We start from the raw sequence: 16,197 nt of genomic DNA, 5'->3' as shown, positions 1-16,197 counted from the left end.
CTTAGTTGTGGACATACTGACTAGGTCATAAAAATGTCTTTATTGTGGGTCATGGTCAGATTTGAAGGGACAGGTTGTTTAGTCATCAAAACTTCACTTTACTCTTTGTAAACGAGATCCTGGAAAGCTCAGGATCAGTTATGCTCCCATGCCCTCAATAAACAATTGCCCTGGAGAGTGCTATCCCCTTGGTGGGGCCAACCGTGACCTGCAGTGGAGAGAGCTCACTGCCTAGTCTGCCCTGTGTTATCCTGGGATGTGGCCCCTCATCAGCTACCTCTGGTAGATGGAAAACTGGGCTAAGTTAGATCTATTGGGAGACAGTGACATAGACGTGTTCTGTACCCCTGTGTAAGGGCTTTGTGAAGGTAATTTTGCTAGAAAGTGTGTTTGCTATCCTGCTGAGTTTAGAATATACCTCCTTAGTAAGTTGGAACTCAACTATATTTTGCCAATAATAGGGATCAGATTTCTGAAAAGTGCTGTAAATGGCAAAGCCAAAATTGCTTAGAAGATAGGGAGTTAGGAGAAAAAGAGAGGCATTAAGTATTTTTTACAGCAGTAAACCATAAGGAATTGTCTTAATTCCAAGACTTCATCAGCATAAAAACTCATACTGAGGAAAACCCCCTCCAGACGCTCCTTTGTCTACATCTGTTTCCAGGGCACACTTAACTCTTTCTTAAGGGTCCGCCTTCACCTTAGGGACAAAGGCCCACTGTAACTTCAGCCAAAGCCCATTGTAGGAAGACTTCAGCACGCTGAGGATGTGGGCTGGGAAAATGGGATCTAATCTCAATTGGTGCTAATTTGCTCCTTTGCCCAAAAGTCCATAGCTGGGAAGTGTAGATAAGCTGGGGATGTAAACTTGAGAGCTGCAGAAGTGTTTTTAGACAGACCTGGGTTTGAATCCGGGTTCCACTTAGTAGCTATGTGACTGAGTAGATTTCTTAATCTGAGCACCAGTGGCCTCATCTTTGGTTGGACATGACTCCACCTATCTCAAGGGGCTCTTAAAAGGAGTAGACAACAGATAAGTGCCTATCACATAGTAGGCATTTATAATGAGTGAAAAAGTTGGCTTAAAGCTCAACATTCAGAAAACTAAGATCGTGGCATCTGGTCCCATCACTTCATGGCAAATAGATGGGGAAACGGTGGCAGACTTTCATGTTTTGGGGCTCCAAAATCACTGAAGATGGTGACTGCAGTGTGAAATAAAGACCCTTGCTCCTTGGAAGAAAAGTTGCAACCAACCTAGATAGCATGTTAAAAAGCAGAGAAATCATTTTGCCAACAAAGGTCCGTCTAGTCAAAGCTATGGTTTTCCTAGTAGTCATGTATGGATGTGAGAGTTGGACTATAAAGAAAACTGAGCGCTGAAGAATTGATGCTTTTGAACTGTGGTGTTGGAGAAAACCCTTGAGAGTCCCTTGGACTGCAAGGCGATCCAACCAGTCCATGCTAAAGGAAATCAGTCCTGATTAGTCATTGAAAGGACTGATGCTGAAGCTGAAACTCCAATATTTTGGCCACCTGATTTGAAGAACTGATTTCATTGGAGAAGACCCTGATGCTGGGAAAGATTGAAGGCGGGAGAAGGGGACGACAGAGGATGAGATGGTTGGATGACATCACTGACTCAATGGAAATTAGTTTGAGTAAACTCCAGGAGTTGGTGATGGACAGGGAGGCCTGGCGTGCTGTGGTCCATGGGGTCACAGATAGACACAACTGAGCGACTGAACTGAACTGACTGATAATGCCTATGATTATAGTTGATAATGCTTTCTAATAAATCTTAGTTACATTCTTACACTCCCAAGGGGATCAGAAGGCAGCGTAAACCAAGGTTATTCTGCTTTGGGGTTTTTCAGATCCTCCCCAAAAATGGTGCTATTGTTTGCTGGTGGCCCTCATACTGCAGTTTGAGGTGAGGAAGGTGTTGGTGGGTATCTGCAAGTCTGGAGAAAGTGGGACCTGGAGAAGCTAAAAACCAGGAGCTTGGAGGGAAGACAAGACAGTGTGGAACCAGAGGGCGGGAAATTGAAGCCAGGAAGAGGAAGTAACACCAGCTTCTGTGTCAGCCCACATACCCAGAGCTGCTTCTCTGCTGTTACCATTTCAGTTCCTTCAGTCTCATTCAAAGCAGGCTTGATGGAGCCTCAGCCTCAGCCCAGCAGCCACAGAGGGCCAAGACCCAAGCCTGGGTCCATTCTTGGGGCTATTCTGAGTTCAAGCAATGCTGCCCCCTTCTGGGGATTGCTAAAAGCACTGTTAAATTTCTGTGAGAGATCTGTTCTTTATCCCTAACAGGAAGGACCAGTTTCCTCTGCTCATATAGCTGACTTAGGGCTTCCTCAATCTTGGTGACAGTATTGTGCCCACAACCCTCCAGAGACTCCCAGGGGCTCGTCTGCTGTTGCATCTGGGGAAGGTTGAACTGTTCGATAGCCACTCATCACCACTTTGCCTCTGTTCATCCAGTCAGTGAGTACCCCCCGACCCTCACCACCCAGTCCCAGACACCCAGGGTCAACAGAAAAGTTAAATACCCAGGAGAACAGAGTGACTAAGGCAACCCAGGTGCATTTCCTGTCCCCGTCCACATCAGGCATCGTGATAACAGGCTGGACCTAAGGAGAGAAGGGGGACTGGGGCGGGGACTCTAGGGCCTGAAGAGTCAGCTGATTGGAGCATCTGAAGACTGCCTGCATCAGAGCCCTCCTGTGAGCAAAGGAGAGAAGACTGCGGATGAGTCAGTCCCAGGGATTGATGGAACAGAGGAACCAGACGATCAAGTCAGGAGCAAACAGCTGAGCGGAGGACAGAACCCAGGCTGCCCGACTCCTGCTCCCAGAGTTGTTCTTTACACGTCATCCCACACACTGTTTAGACAGAGCAGCGGAGAAGAAACACAGACATCCTGGAGGCTGCCGGGAGGAGGCCAGGGCTGGGAACAGAGGGAGGTCTGTTTATTCTCGGCAGTCCAGTATCTGAGGGGCCCCACTCCCACTTCTGTCCAGACCCCAGTCTGAACTCTCCCAGAGCCTCTTGACTTCTGCCCAACCAGAGAGCGTGGGGCTGGGAGCCATCCCCTGGAACGCTGCGTCCTCCTAGCCACCAGCTCCCTTGAGGACAGGCCTGAGACTGGATGCTTCTCCCACTTTTCATCCAGAGGCCCTTCTCTCCAGGATCCCTGACTGCCTTGCAGAGTTGGCGGAGCCAGACCTCTCAGGCCTCCAACCCTTCAGGCCCAGATCTTCTTGGGAGAGAGCAGAGGACCCCTCGTTCCATCTTCATGTGCTCTTGAACGAGAAAGCTTTTCCTAATGTCTAACCTCCAGCTTTCTTGCTGAAGTTTTAGCCTGTTTTCTCCCATTTCAGGTCTCAAGAAAATGTAACTGCTTCTTCTCTTCCTCTCCCCAAAGTTACACTTGACACAAGATGGAAATCAGTGCTTCCTAGCCTTGAACTTGCCCTTCCTCTCACTCAGTGTCCTGTGTTTCCTTGTGAAGTGAAAGTGTCATTACCATCTTGCTATTCACAAGCTCTTCATCTGCTTATTTCAATGGAATTCTCAGAGGGGACGTGCAGAGAAGGCCAGAAGTTCCTTTCGTTGACTGCTTCTGTGCCAACCACTGACCCAAGTCCTTACTACACTTTTTTTTGGCCACACCACGTGGCATGTGGGATATACTCCAACTAGGGATTGAACCTGTGCCCCTGTAGTTGAAGGGTGGAGTCAACCCCTGGACCTCCAGGGAAGTCTCCCCACATTTTCTCATTTAGTCTCACAATAGGTGAAAACAGTATGAGCCCCCATTTTACAGATGAGGAAACTGAGGTAAGAGAATTTAATAATTTGCTCAAGTTTACACAGCCAGAAAAATAGGATCCAACTAGGATTCTTGAGATTTAAACCCAGGCCTTCTGATTCAAGCTCTGGCTGTTTCTCAGTCTTCATGGAGGAGAGAAGAAGGATGTCACTTGAGACCCCTCCCCCGTTAGGTGTTGGGCAGTGGGGTGTGTGCAGTTACACATATTATCCCATAAGACTCCTGGCAACACTGACTGATGCCTTGCCTTGCTCCCATTTTACAGGTGAGAAAATAGAGGCCCAGAGAGATGGCTGGCACAAAGTCACACCCCCAGGGCCATTCATGCCTCTGAGCCCAAAACGTGACTCACAAAGCAAATGAGAAAAGTGTGGAATGACCCCAGATTCTAGAAGGCAAGGCTGGCTTTTATAAGCTGAAAGTTCCCATCAGATGATAGGAAGGGAAGATAGCGAAGATTCTCGGGTTCCAAAGGCCCCCACCACCACCACCATCAGACTGTACTCAGCAGACTGGCAGAATTACAGAGCTGGATGTGCTAGCTGACTGGCCACTGATATATTTATAAAATGTAAATATATCAGCTGGGAGGTGGGGAGGATGGACTAAATCTTTGTTGGTTAACTGGAATGCATTCCTCAGATTAGCTAAGCAGTAGCAGGCCAGAGAGCTCCAAGCTGCCTCCTTGGTGGCAAGCTATGTCCAGTGGCTGGAGACAGGGCCCCTGGTACAGGAGAAGGACGTGGAGGGGGTGGGGGGGGAGCGGAGAAGGGAGGAAGCCTTCCCAGCAGCAGCTCAGGGTGTGTCAGGCCCCACCCCCAGAGGCGGGGCCAGGCTGGGTCCCACCAGCCTCAGCTCCATCCCAGGCAAGGGCAGAGCCAGGGCAGCAGAGAGCTGGGGGCCCCGCTGTCTCCACGCAGTGGAGGTACCATGACCTCAATGGTGAGGACACCAGACATCGCCAGAAGCCCTGCAGCGCTGGCCAGGACAGCTCCCTGACACTCGGAGGGGAGCCCAGGCTGGGCAAGCCACACCTGTCACCTACAGTCATGTGAGTAGCTACCTAACCCTAACCCTAGCCCCCACCCGGCCCCTGGACCACACCTGGAGACTTCAGCCTCAGGGCCTGAAGAGGCCATTGCACCTAGCCCAAGCCTCCAGAGCCTCCAGGTTGTGACTGCTGAGATGTACCGCCCCCCCTCCAGGGCTGACCCTGCCTTTCTTGAGGCTCTGGTGGAGGTGGGGTGGGAGATTCACTCCCAGCGAAGAGCTGGGAGCTCCAGCCTGTGACTCCAGAGTCCAAGTTTGAAGTTTCAGGACCCTGAGATCTCCTGGGGTTTGAACAAGTTAACAGTGCGGGGATGAAGGGGAACAGAAACCAGAGGGCCGCTGGAAGGGAAGGATGTTCCCAGCAGAGGGCACTGGGGGACACTGAGGAAGAGGAACCAGGCTGAGGGTAAAGGGGTGCAATGGCCTGGGGGAGCTGGGAATAGAAGGGGCAGCATCTCCTGTGCTCAGGGTGGCCTTGAGGCCCTTCGACCCTCTCACTCCGGGGAGGGGGCAGGTAGGAATCCTTCCCTTATTGACTTTGATCCTAGCAACAGCAGCTGCTCCCCTGTTGACAGAAGCAGGAGTTTCCCACAGGGCCCAGGCAGGACACCCCCTCCCTCATCCCCTTGATGTCGCAGTAGGGCCAGGGCATGGGAGGCCTGGGACAGGTCGGAGCCACAGAGAGGCCAGGCCCTGCCCAGCGGCTCCCCCTCCATCTCTGGGCTCACTCCAGCCCCCCTTGCCCTCCACACTCACTGCCAACCCTCCCCGTCCCTCAGCAACTCTTCCCCTCCTCCAGTTCCCAGGAAAGGCCCCGTTGCTAGCTGCTAGCCTGGTGCGGACGTCAAGTTTATGGGCTGGAAGTCCTACCCGGAGGCTGCTCACTGAAGTGTAACCAGCCACAAGGCGGATGGAAGGGAGGTGCTGGGGATAGGGCAACCCCTTGGAGCTGCTAACTCAGTGAGCCCTGCCTCAGACTGACTTCTGCCCCACCCCACCCCCACCCCCACCCCCAATCCCTGTAACCTACCACCTTTTAAGACACTGGTGCCAACCAGCCTGCAAGCATCTGAAGACAGGGACCACTCTCCATTTATATCCACCCTGCCCCCCGCACCCCAGCCCTAGCCCCTGGTCCAGGGCCCACCCATGACCCAAAGGAGACTGTCAGCTGTTGGCTGGCCAGAGGACCACTACACACCAGGCAGATTCCATCCTATCCCTTTAGCTGATTAGAGGCCTCACCTGGTGGAGGCAGGGGTGGTCCAAATGCTGTGGGGATGGGTGTGTCTAACCAGAGGCATAAACACAGCTGCCCAGAGAGGGTCAGGCAGGTAACAGAAATGGGTGAAAGGGCTGGGTGGGGACTATAGGGAGCTTTCTGAAGGCAGTGACCGCTCAACTCTAACTGGTTGCTACTACATAAGCCCTCATTTTTTTTAACCAAAAATATTAATTTTTATGTAAATTTTAATTGGCAATTCATTTGGAGGAAAAATGTGTATCAGCAAACAGGATATAGTCCACAGTCCATTGGTCTGCAACCTCTGGATAGCTTCCCTGATAGTTCAGATGTAAAGAAATCTGCCTGCCAATGCAGGAGACTTGGGTTCAGTCCCTCCCTGGGTGGGGAATAGCTCAATAGTTCAATTGAGAAGAGACTAGCTACCCACTCCAGTATTCTGGCCTGGGAAATCCCATGGACAGAGCAGCCTGGTGACCTACAGTCCCTGGGGTCACAAAGAAAGAATCGGACATGACTTAGCGATGAAACAACAACAACTTGCTGAGAAAGGACAGTGATCCGCAGCCCCATCCTAACTCCAGCCACCCCATCTTCCGTCCAGGCACGCCTGCTGCTGCTCCAGGTCTCCCCCATCCCCAGGCCCAAGATGACACCCAACAGCACCAAGGAGGTGCCCAGCCCCGTTCCTGCAGGGGCCCTGGGGCTCTCCCTGGCCCTGGCAAGTCTCATCGTCGCTGCCAACCTGCTCCTGGCCCTGGGCATCGCCGGGGACCGCCGCCTGCGCAGCCCGCCCGCCGGCTGCTTCTTCCTGAGCCTGCTGCTGGCAGGGCTGCTCACTGGGCTGGCGCTGCCCGCACTGCCTGCCCTGTGGAGCCAGAGCCGCCGGGGCTACTGGTCCTGTCTCTTCCTCTACTTGGCTCCCAACTTCTGCTTCCTCTCCCTGCTCGCCAACCTCCTGCTGGTGCACGGGGAGCGCTACATGGCCGTGCTGCGGCCCCTGCGGCCCCGCGGGAGCATGCGGCTGGCCCTGCTCCTCACCTGGGCTGCCCCCCTGCTCTTTGCCAGCCTGCCTGCCCTGGGCTGGAACCACTGGGCCCCTGGTGGCAACTGCAGCTCCAAGGCCGTCTTCCCAGCCCCCTACCTCTACCTCGAAATCTATGGGCTCCTGCTGCCAGCCGTGGGCGCGGCCGCCCTCCTCTCAGTCCGCGTGCTGGTCACCGCACACCGCCAGCTGCAGGACATACGCCGGCTGGAGCGGGCCGTGTGCCGCGGGGCGCCCTCAGCCCTAGCCCGGGCCCTCACCTGGCGGCAGGCCAGGGCGCAGGCCGGGGCCACGTTGCTCTTCGGGCTGTGCTGGGGGCCCTACGTGGCCACCCTGCTGCTCTCTGTCCTGGCCTTTGAGCAGCGCCCGCCGCTGGGGCCCGGAACTCTGCTGTCCCTCATCTCACTGGGCAGCGCCAGTGCGGCGGCCGTGCCTGTGGCCATGGGGCTGGGTGATCAGCGCTACACAGCCCCCTGGAGGGCGGCTGCCCAGAGGTGGCTCCAGATGCTGCGGGGCAGACCCCAGGGCAGTCCTGGCCCCAGCACCACCTACCATACCAGCAGCCAAAGCAGCGTGGACCTCGACTTGAACTAGAGGGAGGGCCTCTGCTCATTCCCACCAGAAGCATCCATCCACCTTGGCTGCCACCCGTCTCCACGTGTCCCCACAGCTCTGGATCATGGACCAGAGAGTGTCCCTGTATGACCCCACTCTGACTGAATAAAGCTCCCCTGGCCCAAGTGATGGTTATCTCATTCCGTGTCTTAGCCAGGGAGGGACAGGTGAACAGCTGGGGAAAGAACCTAGAGGATCCAGGGAGATTCCATGTCTTAGCCAGGGAAGGGACAGGTGAACAGCTGGGGAAAGAACCTAGAGGATATATATCCAGGGAGATTCCTGATAGGCAGGCAGTTGTAGGTGAGGGCGGTGAGTTGAGGAACCCTGAAATCCAGCTGAAGGGGAGGGTAGCAACACCCTGACATGCCCCTCACTGGTTCCTCCTCACGTCCAGCCACAAAATCCACACACACACGTCTCTGGGAAGTATATTTTATTTACATTTTTAAAATCTGTTAACTAACATCTCTTCCTCCTTTCCACCCCCAGAGACTTGGGAAGGGAAAGAACGGGAACTTCAAAGACCTACTCCCCACAAACAAACACACACCCCCATGGCTCACACCAGCAAAGGAAGTGAAAGAGAAAGAGGTCTGAACCTCCCTCTGAAGTATCTGCCAGGTCTGGGTGAGGGGGAGGGGAGGGGGGGGGAAGGAGGGGCCTGAGGGGTGGGTTTCTTAAGAGAAGGAAGAGACAGAGAGGGAGCAAGTCAGTTTGAAGGGGTTGGAAAGTAGTCCGAGGCCCCTGCCCTCCTCTTCCCTCCTACCCGACCGCCTCTGCTGTGGGGGGTCTCCCTGCGCCCCCTCCACACCAGACACAAAGCAGATGCAGCAGCTGTTAGCGGTCAGGTCTCTGGACACAAAATACTTTTGCTTTGTGGTCTCCCGACGTGGTCACCACCAAGGAGGCATCTCTGTGGACAGAAAGCACAGTTGGAAAGGACTGGAGAACCTAAGGCCCACCCCAAGCCCACCACCCAGGGGCACTTTGGGGGGGCTCTTCCAGTGTATCCCCAACTCTAGACCGCTAGTGCCTGGAGCTGGGCTGACCAGCCCACATCCAGTGAACACTCCTGAAGCCAGCCATCAGCCTGGGGATCAGAGGAGAGCTGCCCACATGGGGGAGGCAGTCCCAGCCCCTGAGCCCAAGAGTGAGATGAGAGGCCACACCACCAACAGAGGACGACTCCCGCAGGCCCCCAGCACGGCTGCCTAGGCAGGCCCAGGCCTTGGGTCCCAGCTTCCTTTAGCAACCCTCCCACACTTTAAGGGCCCCCACATGCTACTCTCACCTTCCAAATATGCAGAGACCCCAGCCCTTGCCCAAGTCACTTACTTGCTGAGGGCAAAGTCCAGGATCTCGGCCGTGTGGCCCCGGTAGTCAGTAAGCAGGCGGCCGGTCCGAGCATCCCAGAGGCGCACGATGCCGTCCAGGCTGCAAGTGTAAACCACGGCGGTGCCTGCCTCCCACAGCAGCTGCACGATGCCCGACTGCAGAAGGGTACAGAGAAGTGGGGTGCGTCCGGGGCATCTGCTCCCAACTCTCAAGGAGGGAGGGAGGGATAAGGGACCATAGGGAGGACTGGACAGGAGCCAAGTCTGGGGCAGATGCTCCCAGAGAACCTGGGCTTCCCCACAGCCTGTACCTGGTGCTGACACTGGTGCCTGAGGGTCTGTGTGGACAGGTCATAGATGGCCAAGGTCCCATCCAGGTAGCCAACAGCTGCCAGGGGCATCCTGGGCAGAAGAGAGCATCACGATGGCTTGTGGAGGGACCTGCACTCGGTGCCCTCTGTCCTTCCTGGTCCCCCAGCCCAGCCTCCTCCCCCAAGCCCCCTGCTCCTGTGTCCAGGCTGAGGCCACGCTCACACTCACACACTGCAGAAGCCCAAGGACTCCACGGAGTTGGACTCACTCTCCTCCCCTTCTCCCAGGCTTGGCTGAGAGGCCACAGTCTCGGGTCTGAAAACGCCCACCACCTATGAGCCAGAGGAGAGGACCAGAAGAGGGCCTGGAAACGTGGTTCTCCAGTAAGAGAAGAAAGGCACTGGGGTGAGGAGGCTCAATGAAGAAAAAGAGAAGAAACGGAGGAGACGCAGAGAGCCCCACAGCCAGGCTTCCAGGCCCCACTCACCTTGCCGGTGGTGGCACTGACCAGCTTGGCCTGGCAGTCCACAGAGCCAGTGAGGATCAGGCTGCCATCCTGGTTGGCAGCAACACAGGTCAGAGGGCCCTGGTGACCCTCGGTCCCTAGGATGAAGCAGCGGGGAAAGTCAGGCTTCATCCTGACCCAGGTCTCGGCCCTTTCCCCAAAAAGGCCTAGGTTAACACCTCCCCCACCTCCGATACCTTTTAGTACGTGGATAGAGTTTCCCTGCTTCAGGTCCCAAATCCTGATGGTGCCATCTTCATAGCCGACCACAGCTCGCTTCCCTAAAGGATCAGAGATGCAGGTGAAGAGAAGACAACCAGCACAGACACATCAGCGCATCAGGCAAGAAAAGAGGGAGGCAGGCAAGGAAGCGAGGGAACAGACAGTGCCCCAGGGAAGACCCAGTTCCGGGTGAGAAAGGGAGAGCTGTTTGCTCTGGTCCTGGGCGGTCAGTGCTCCCAACAGCAGACCTCAGAGTTTGCTGACCATGGCCCAGGAGGGTGCCAGGCAGGTGTGGAACCCAGACCCCACCTGTCCACACTCAGGGATGCCGCTCTCACCATCAGGGAGGACTCGGCCACAGGTGGCCGGGCAGTTGGGGCCTTGGAAGGTCTTGCAGTCACCAGTCGGAACCTTCCACATCCAGGTGTTGCCATCAGCCGTGCCCGCCAGGAGGACAGGTGCCCGAGGGTGCCATTCCATCCACTGGGCAGAGACAAAGGCTCAACAGGGGTTCTCCTCACCCCATCTCACCTAGGAGTCTGCCCCCGGGAGCCCCACCAAGCTCTCCCTGCTTCCGAGTCAGTCAGTGGGGACATCCCAGGGGATAGGCCCAGACACCCCTGCTGTCCTCTGGGAGAGCACTGGCTCAGAGCTGGCTTGATCTACTCAAGGAGGCATGGCCCCTGAGCTCTCCCCACTCTGCCCAGCCCTCATAGTTGAATCCCACTGTGACGATCTCACCTCTAGATCTCCTGCTTCAAAAGACCAGACCTCCTCCTTTGTGTCCACCTGCCACACTTTTAAGAGACCACTCATGTCCCCTGTGGCCACTAGGGTAGAGTCATGGCTGAAACCAGCACAGGTCACGGAGTCTTTATGGCCTGCAGAGATTGGGCAGAAAGAGAAGAGAATGTCAGGGTACCTGGTGCTGGGGATACAGGAGCTAGGTATCCGGCCCCCAAAAAGTACCTGCTGGGAAAAAAAGGATGAGTCCCCACAGAACAGGTAACCAAACTCATAGCTGCTGCAGGAGCCAACACCCCCAGCTCTCCCCAGGTGAGACACTGCTGGGCCCCCAGTTGACCACGTGTAGCCCAGACCTATGTCTTCCCCATTCTGTCCACACCACACCTCTGCCTGAAACATCCACAGCCTTCTTCCCACCCCCATTCTCTGTCACTAGTGTCGCCTCCTCCAGGTCTTTCCCTGACTCCCTTGGCTAATCAGTGTCTCCCTCCCCCATGCCCACAACAGACTAGGATATTCTTTGAGGCTCTTGGGCCAAGCATAGGGCTGGCAAAACAGGGATCAACAAATGGCTATTGGATGCACAACCACTGCAGGCCAGCCCCCTAAGACCTGCAAAGAGGCAAGACTTCACCGAGCCCCCTCACCTGCACACTCAAAGAGCAGTTCCCCATCGCTGAGCCTCCACACAAAGGCTTTGTCGTCTTCGCCTCCTGTCACTGCCAAGGTGTTGGTCTTGGGGTCCAGGCTCACACAGAACACTGATGCTGTCCCAAGAAACATTCCAAGAGTAAGGAGGTGGGGCTCCCACCTAGAGTCCTGTCCTTCAGGACCTTTGGGGAGCCCACACCCTTCTACCTAAAGCAACATGTCTTTCCTCCTGGAAAAGAAGGGTGCATCCAAAGTCTTCTAAGTTTCAAACATTCAGTTGTTGGAGAATTCCTCCCCAAGCTTGCCAAACTCTAAGTCCCTCCCCAGGACACATCGCTCTCCTGTGTTCTTCCCTTCACCCCACACTTATGTGGTGGACAAGAGGAGGGAACGTGTGTAGGGCTTACAGTTCTGAGTGGGATGTCACCAGGTTGGGGGCTGAGTGAGGAAAGCCTGCGTTACTGGTTCCTTATCAAGAGTTAACATTTAAGAGGATTATCCAAAAGATGAACCAAAAGGTACTATTACCCCTAATTCAGAGTAAAGGAACTTTTATCAATGACAACTTTTTAAAAGGAAACTAAAGCCCAGAGACATCAATAAAGATCATAAACAACCAAGTAGCAGAGACAGGATTTGAACCCAAGTGTGTCTCAACTGACTCCAGGACCCAACAGCTCCTCCACCACAAAAGCAACATTTTCCCACTGCTACACAGTGGATGATGCTCAAATGTCCACCTGGACTGAACTTAGGACAGATCTCCCCAGGGACCTACCAGAATGCAATGCAAAAGTGACCTCACTGTCGTCAGGGCCCTCCATGCTGCCGACCACCCCTTCCTGGGGTTCCAGAACCCAGCCCTCCTCATTGCCCTCTTCTTCTTCCTCTTCCTCGAAGTCCACATCTTCCATCTCCTGAACCAGATCGTCTGCTTTGGGGAGAGGGTTAACAGACGGTGTGCGGCTGGCGGTAAGAGGGATGGCAAGTGTGGGGAGGCCCGAGGCTGGGGTGGTCATGTGGCCAGAGGGCAAGATGAGGTCAGACAGGAGGGGTGAAGCGGGGGGTGAGAGGCGGCAGGGAGGAGGGGGCGTGCGGAACGGAGGACTGGAGAGCTCTGAGGACCTGGGGTTGGCCAGAGACCGTGTGGGAAGGGAGGACCGAGGGAATGATGGGAAGGGGGTGTGTGAGGGGAAGGGCCAGGGGAGGCGTCAGGGGAACCCCCACCCCGGACCAGGCCTGAGAACTAAGTGTGGGGTTAGGGGAGAGGGGAAGGGCGAAGGAGGTAGGTAGGAATGACAGGTGGGTGGGGTAGGGTGGGGAGCAGAGTGGGGAGAAGCCGGGGTCAAAGGCCAGGGGTAAGAGCCTCTTGTCCCATGGCCTGAGAATCCGCAGCTCTTACCCGGGTCCGGCGGACCAGGATCCAGTTCTACCACCTCGATAATCTCTTCATCACCATGGAAGCTTAGAGTCTCCAACGGGGGGGTGTCAGCAGCGGCCCCGCTCTCCGATTCGGACTCCATGCGGCGCAAGCGGCAGACCCACTTCTCTGGGCCCAAACGCCTCCCAGAGTCAGCTCTGCGCGACGACGCGGAACTCGGGCCCCTCCTCCCGGGAGGAAGTAGGTGTAGGCCACTCCCCCGGCAGGGAGAGCGACGGGCTCTTGACCAATAGAGAAGGGGGTGGGCCGGCTGAGTCACCAATCACAGGACAGAAGAGGGAGACGAGACCGAGGCGTGGCGAGGAGAGCCCAAACTCCGCCCGACCTGACTCCGCCCCCAACAGGAGGGAAACAAGCGAGGGTGCGCGCTTCCGGGGCTCTCCTGGGAAGGGTAGTTCTCCTGGGTCCGCTGCTTGGGCTTCTGGGAGATGTAGTTTCTGATTTGTAGGCTGGACGGATACAGCGGGGGAGGCCCCTTACGCAAACTACAATTCCCAGCGGGGACTGCGGTGAAGGGGGGGGGTGGGATCTGAACATGGCGGCGGTGGTAGCTGCTACGGCGCTGAAGGGCCGGGGGGCGAGAAATGCCCGCGTCCTCCGGGGTAAGGAGAGGGACCCCGGGGAGGGCAGGACTGCAGGGGATGCCCTTTTTTTTCACATCCCGCTAAGCTGTAGCAGGAGTTCAGGGCTGTCGATTGCTGCCCACATCCTTCTGCAGGATTTTAAAGAGTCTGGGGGCTAAAAGATGCTCTTTAAAAGTCACCCAGTCCATCCCTCAGCCTTCCGGTTACACGACACCTCTGGGGTCTTTCACGGAAAGGGAGCCTCGAGGAAGCCTTTTAGACTCCCGCGCTCCAGGTGTTTCACACTCACCGCAGTGCAGAGGAAAAGAGCCCTGGGCTTCTGGAGGCTTGGGTTCTAGCCCCGGATAATTAGCAGTTTGACCTTGGGCGAAGCAGTTCGTCTCTTGGGGCTTCACTTTCCTCTACTATAAAATGAGGGGATGGAGTAGACTACCTTTAAGCTCCCCCTCCAGTGTTAACGTTCTGCAGTTTGCAAGCCATTTCTCGGATTTTCTTCCATATGTCTCATGCGAGCCCCACTGCAGTCCCTTCACATCCTGAGCTCCGAGGAGATGAAGAACAGCGAAGCTCGCTCTCCCGGCACCAGGGTGATGAGCCCGCAGTGACGTGGAAGCGGCTTTCAAAGGTGCCACCTCGATGGCGATTTTCCCATTTCTCTCTGGACTCTCCCAGGCACCTGTTACTCCAAATTGCAGTCACTCCCCTTCCTCAGATCTCAGTCACTCCTCCCTAGGCTTTCTTCTCCTCTTCTCTTAACTGACCTTCCTTGCCTCCGTTCACAGGGATTCTGTCAGGAGCCGCTGCGAACAAGGCTTCCCAGAACAGGAGCCGGGCACTGCAAAGCCACAGCTCCCCAGAGTGCAAGGAGGAGCCTGAGCCCCTCTCTCCTGAGCTGGAATACATCCCCAGAAAGAGGGGCAAGAACCCCATGAAAGCTGTGGGACTAGCCTGGTAAGTTTTAACTAACTCTTTGCCCACCAATGGGGAGTGGCACCAGGGGCGGGTGGGACCCAGAAACTTCTCCAAGTTTCAGGTGATGAACTGAATCCAGGGTTGCCAGGACAGAATGGCTGGGTGTGAGGACTGGAATCTCAGAGGACTGGAGCAGGGGAGGGAGGTGGCAACGTCTGAAACTGGAGAGAGAGTGGGTTTTCTGTGCACTGAGCTGAGCTAATCTGATTCAGATTTGGGTCTATGGCCTCATCCTCTCTTTTAGGAGCTTGGGGCAGGACCCAATTGAGGTTTTAATTGAGGTCATGCAAGATTATGTTAGTAATACAGTAGTAGCACCTATAAGATGTTCAGTGCATTGTTATTTGGATTTGATTCTGATCTTAATACATTGTTGTTGTTCAGTCGCTCAGTCGTGTCTGACTCTTTGTGACCCCATGGACTGGAGCATGCCAGGCTTGAGCAATATTAAAAGCAGGGAGAAATTAATATTTTTTTCCAGCACCCAAGGTGTGCCAGTACTTTACTGTGTATTGTTTTAGTCTTTCTGAGATAAATAGGACATCCCTATTTTACAGAGGAGGGAACTGAGGCTCAGAGCTGGATTTTCACCAGGTCTTATAACTCCACGCCCTTTCCCCACGCTGAAGTGCCTTCCACATAGCAGTTGCTTAGGTTAAGGAGAGTCAGGGATGGCGTGTGGGGTGGTTTAGGCAGAGGGAACTTTTGCCAAGACTTGGAAAGGTAAAGAGAATGGGCTCTCTGGAGAACCCTGCACAGTTGTTATGGCAGGCTGGCAGGGCTCATGCTGAGGAGTGTCAAACTAAAGGGAAAAGGAATGACAAGGTGGGCAGAGACCCAACCACAGGCCTTTTATGCCACCTAGGAGTTTGAACTTGGCCAGGAAGTGATAGAGAACTGTTGCGGGGTTTTGAGCAGGGCAGTGGCAGGATCCGATTCACACGGGGCCTTCCAGCAGCCAACACTGAGGCTGAATAGATGCAAGTTGTATTGCAGTGTTGGTGCAGTTGAAGCTGGAATGAGGTTCTGCCCAGCTCCTCTGGCTGAGGCTCGGCCCCTCCCCAAATCCCATGCACATCTCCCCACCCCTAGGGCCATCGGCTTCCCCTGTGGTATCCTCCTCTTCATCCTCACCAAGCGGGAAGTGGACAAGGACCGTTTGAAGCAGATGAAGGCTCGGCAGAACATGCGGGCATCCAACACGGGCGAGTATGAGAGCCAGAGGTTCAGGGCCTCCTCCCATCATGCCCCATCTCCTGAAGCTGGGTCGGGGGTGCAGTCATGAGGAGCACTGCAACCCTCCCCTAAACTCTGGACTGTGGCCTCCAGACTCTCCAGTCCTTTCTGGTCCTTGCCTCTGAGGCCCACCAGAGGGCGCATGAAGCCCAGGCTCCTGCCAACCCCATTCCTCCTGAAAAACCAGCCAAAGGCGAATAAAGTTACTGTCTGAGTGGAAAGGAACCAGGACCGGGTTTGTGAGTCCCCTGGGATGGGAGGGGTACAGGGTGGGGTTGGTTACTCCTCTGTACTCCCTCTCACAGAAGCCTCAGTGTTCTAGGCTAAATAGTTGGTGAAACCACAGAGACTTAAGTACAAGCCTAGGCTCAGGCCCTGGGGAGTGAGCCCTGAGCTGCT

General features: G+C 55.3%; 3 protein-coding genes across 5 annotated transcripts in view; 2 read left to right on the top strand and 1 right to left on the bottom strand.

Moving 5' to 3' along the window:
- The first annotated feature begins 4,628 nt into the window (after positions 1–4,628).
- GPBAR1 (G protein-coupled bile acid receptor 1) lies at positions 4,629–7,915 on the top strand. The gene is made up of 2 exons (XM_043445197.1): positions 4,629–4,889; positions 6,736–7,915. Exon 2 carries the CDS (start codon positions 6,781–6,783, stop codon positions 7,768–7,770), a length of 990 nt encoding a protein of 329 aa, XP_043301132.1. The 5' UTR covers positions 4,629–4,889; positions 6,736–6,780; the 3' UTR covers positions 7,771–7,915.
- A 297-nt stretch (positions 7,916–8,212) lies between these two features.
- LOC122426744 (angio associated migratory cell protein) lies at positions 8,213–13,178 on the bottom strand. 2 transcript variants are annotated; one of them, XM_043445875.1, is made up of 11 exons: positions 12,968–13,178; positions 12,344–12,499; positions 11,562–11,681; positions 10,909–11,048; positions 10,506–10,650; positions 10,143–10,226; positions 9,928–10,043; positions 9,669–9,772; positions 9,440–9,530; positions 9,130–9,284; positions 8,213–8,707 (listed from the first exon to the last, which is right to left on the bottom strand). In XM_043445875.1, exons 1-11 carry the CDS (start codon positions 13,086–13,088, stop codon positions 8,632–8,634), a joined length of 1,308 nt encoding a protein of 435 aa, XP_043301810.1. In that variant the 5' UTR covers positions 13,089–13,178; the 3' UTR covers positions 8,213–8,631. The 2 variants fall into 2 exon arrangements, with proteins under 2 accessions (XP_043301810.1, XP_043301811.1); XM_043445876.1 differs by having other exon boundaries at positions 12,344–12,496.
- A 340-nt stretch (positions 13,179–13,518) lies between these two features.
- Positions 13,519–16,197, top strand: part of PNKD (PNKD metallo-beta-lactamase domain containing) — a 69,506-nt gene continuing 66,827 nt past the window's right edge. The window contains exons 1-3 of one of the 2 annotated variants that reach the window (XM_043445879.1): positions 13,519–13,608; positions 14,373–14,541; positions 15,655–16,023. In XM_043445879.1, the coding sequence (XP_043301814.1) occupies positions 13,542–13,608; positions 14,373–14,541; positions 15,655–15,847 (429 nt within the window). In that variant the 5' untranslated portion in view covers positions 13,519–13,541 and the 3' untranslated portion in view covers positions 15,848–16,023. Of the gene's footprint in view, positions 13,609–14,372; positions 14,542–15,654; positions 16,024–16,197 lie in introns of those variants that run through there. The other variant, XM_043445877.1, reaches the window with a different exon arrangement.

This window comes from Cervus canadensis, chromosome 24 (assembly GCF_019320065.1).
Source record: "Cervus canadensis isolate Bull #8, Minnesota chromosome 24, ASM1932006v1, whole genome shotgun sequence".
Taxonomy (NCBI): Eukaryota; Metazoa; Chordata; class Mammalia; order Artiodactyla; family Cervidae; genus Cervus; species Cervus canadensis.
The sequence above is the reverse complement of the archived record's forward strand: the minus strand, read 5'-3'. Positions and strand labels throughout refer to the sequence as shown.

Coding starts and splice junctions, on each gene's coding strand:
- LOC122426744 (XM_043445875.1), bottom strand. CDS start 13,088: ATGGAGTCCGAATCGGAGAGCGGGGCCGCTGCTGACACCCCCCCGTTG. Junction 11,049..11,561: donor ACTGCTCTTTGAGTGTGCAG/GTGAGGGGGCTC, acceptor CAATCTCTGCAG/GCCATAAAGACTCCGTGACC. Junction 9,531..9,668: donor TCCTTGGGCTTCTGCAGTGT/GTGAGTGTGAGC, acceptor TCTTCTGCCCAG/GATGCCCCTGGCAGCTGTTG.
- GPBAR1 (XM_043445197.1), top strand. CDS start 6,781: ATGACACCCAACAGCACCAAGGAGGTGCCCAGCCCCGTTCCTGCAGGG.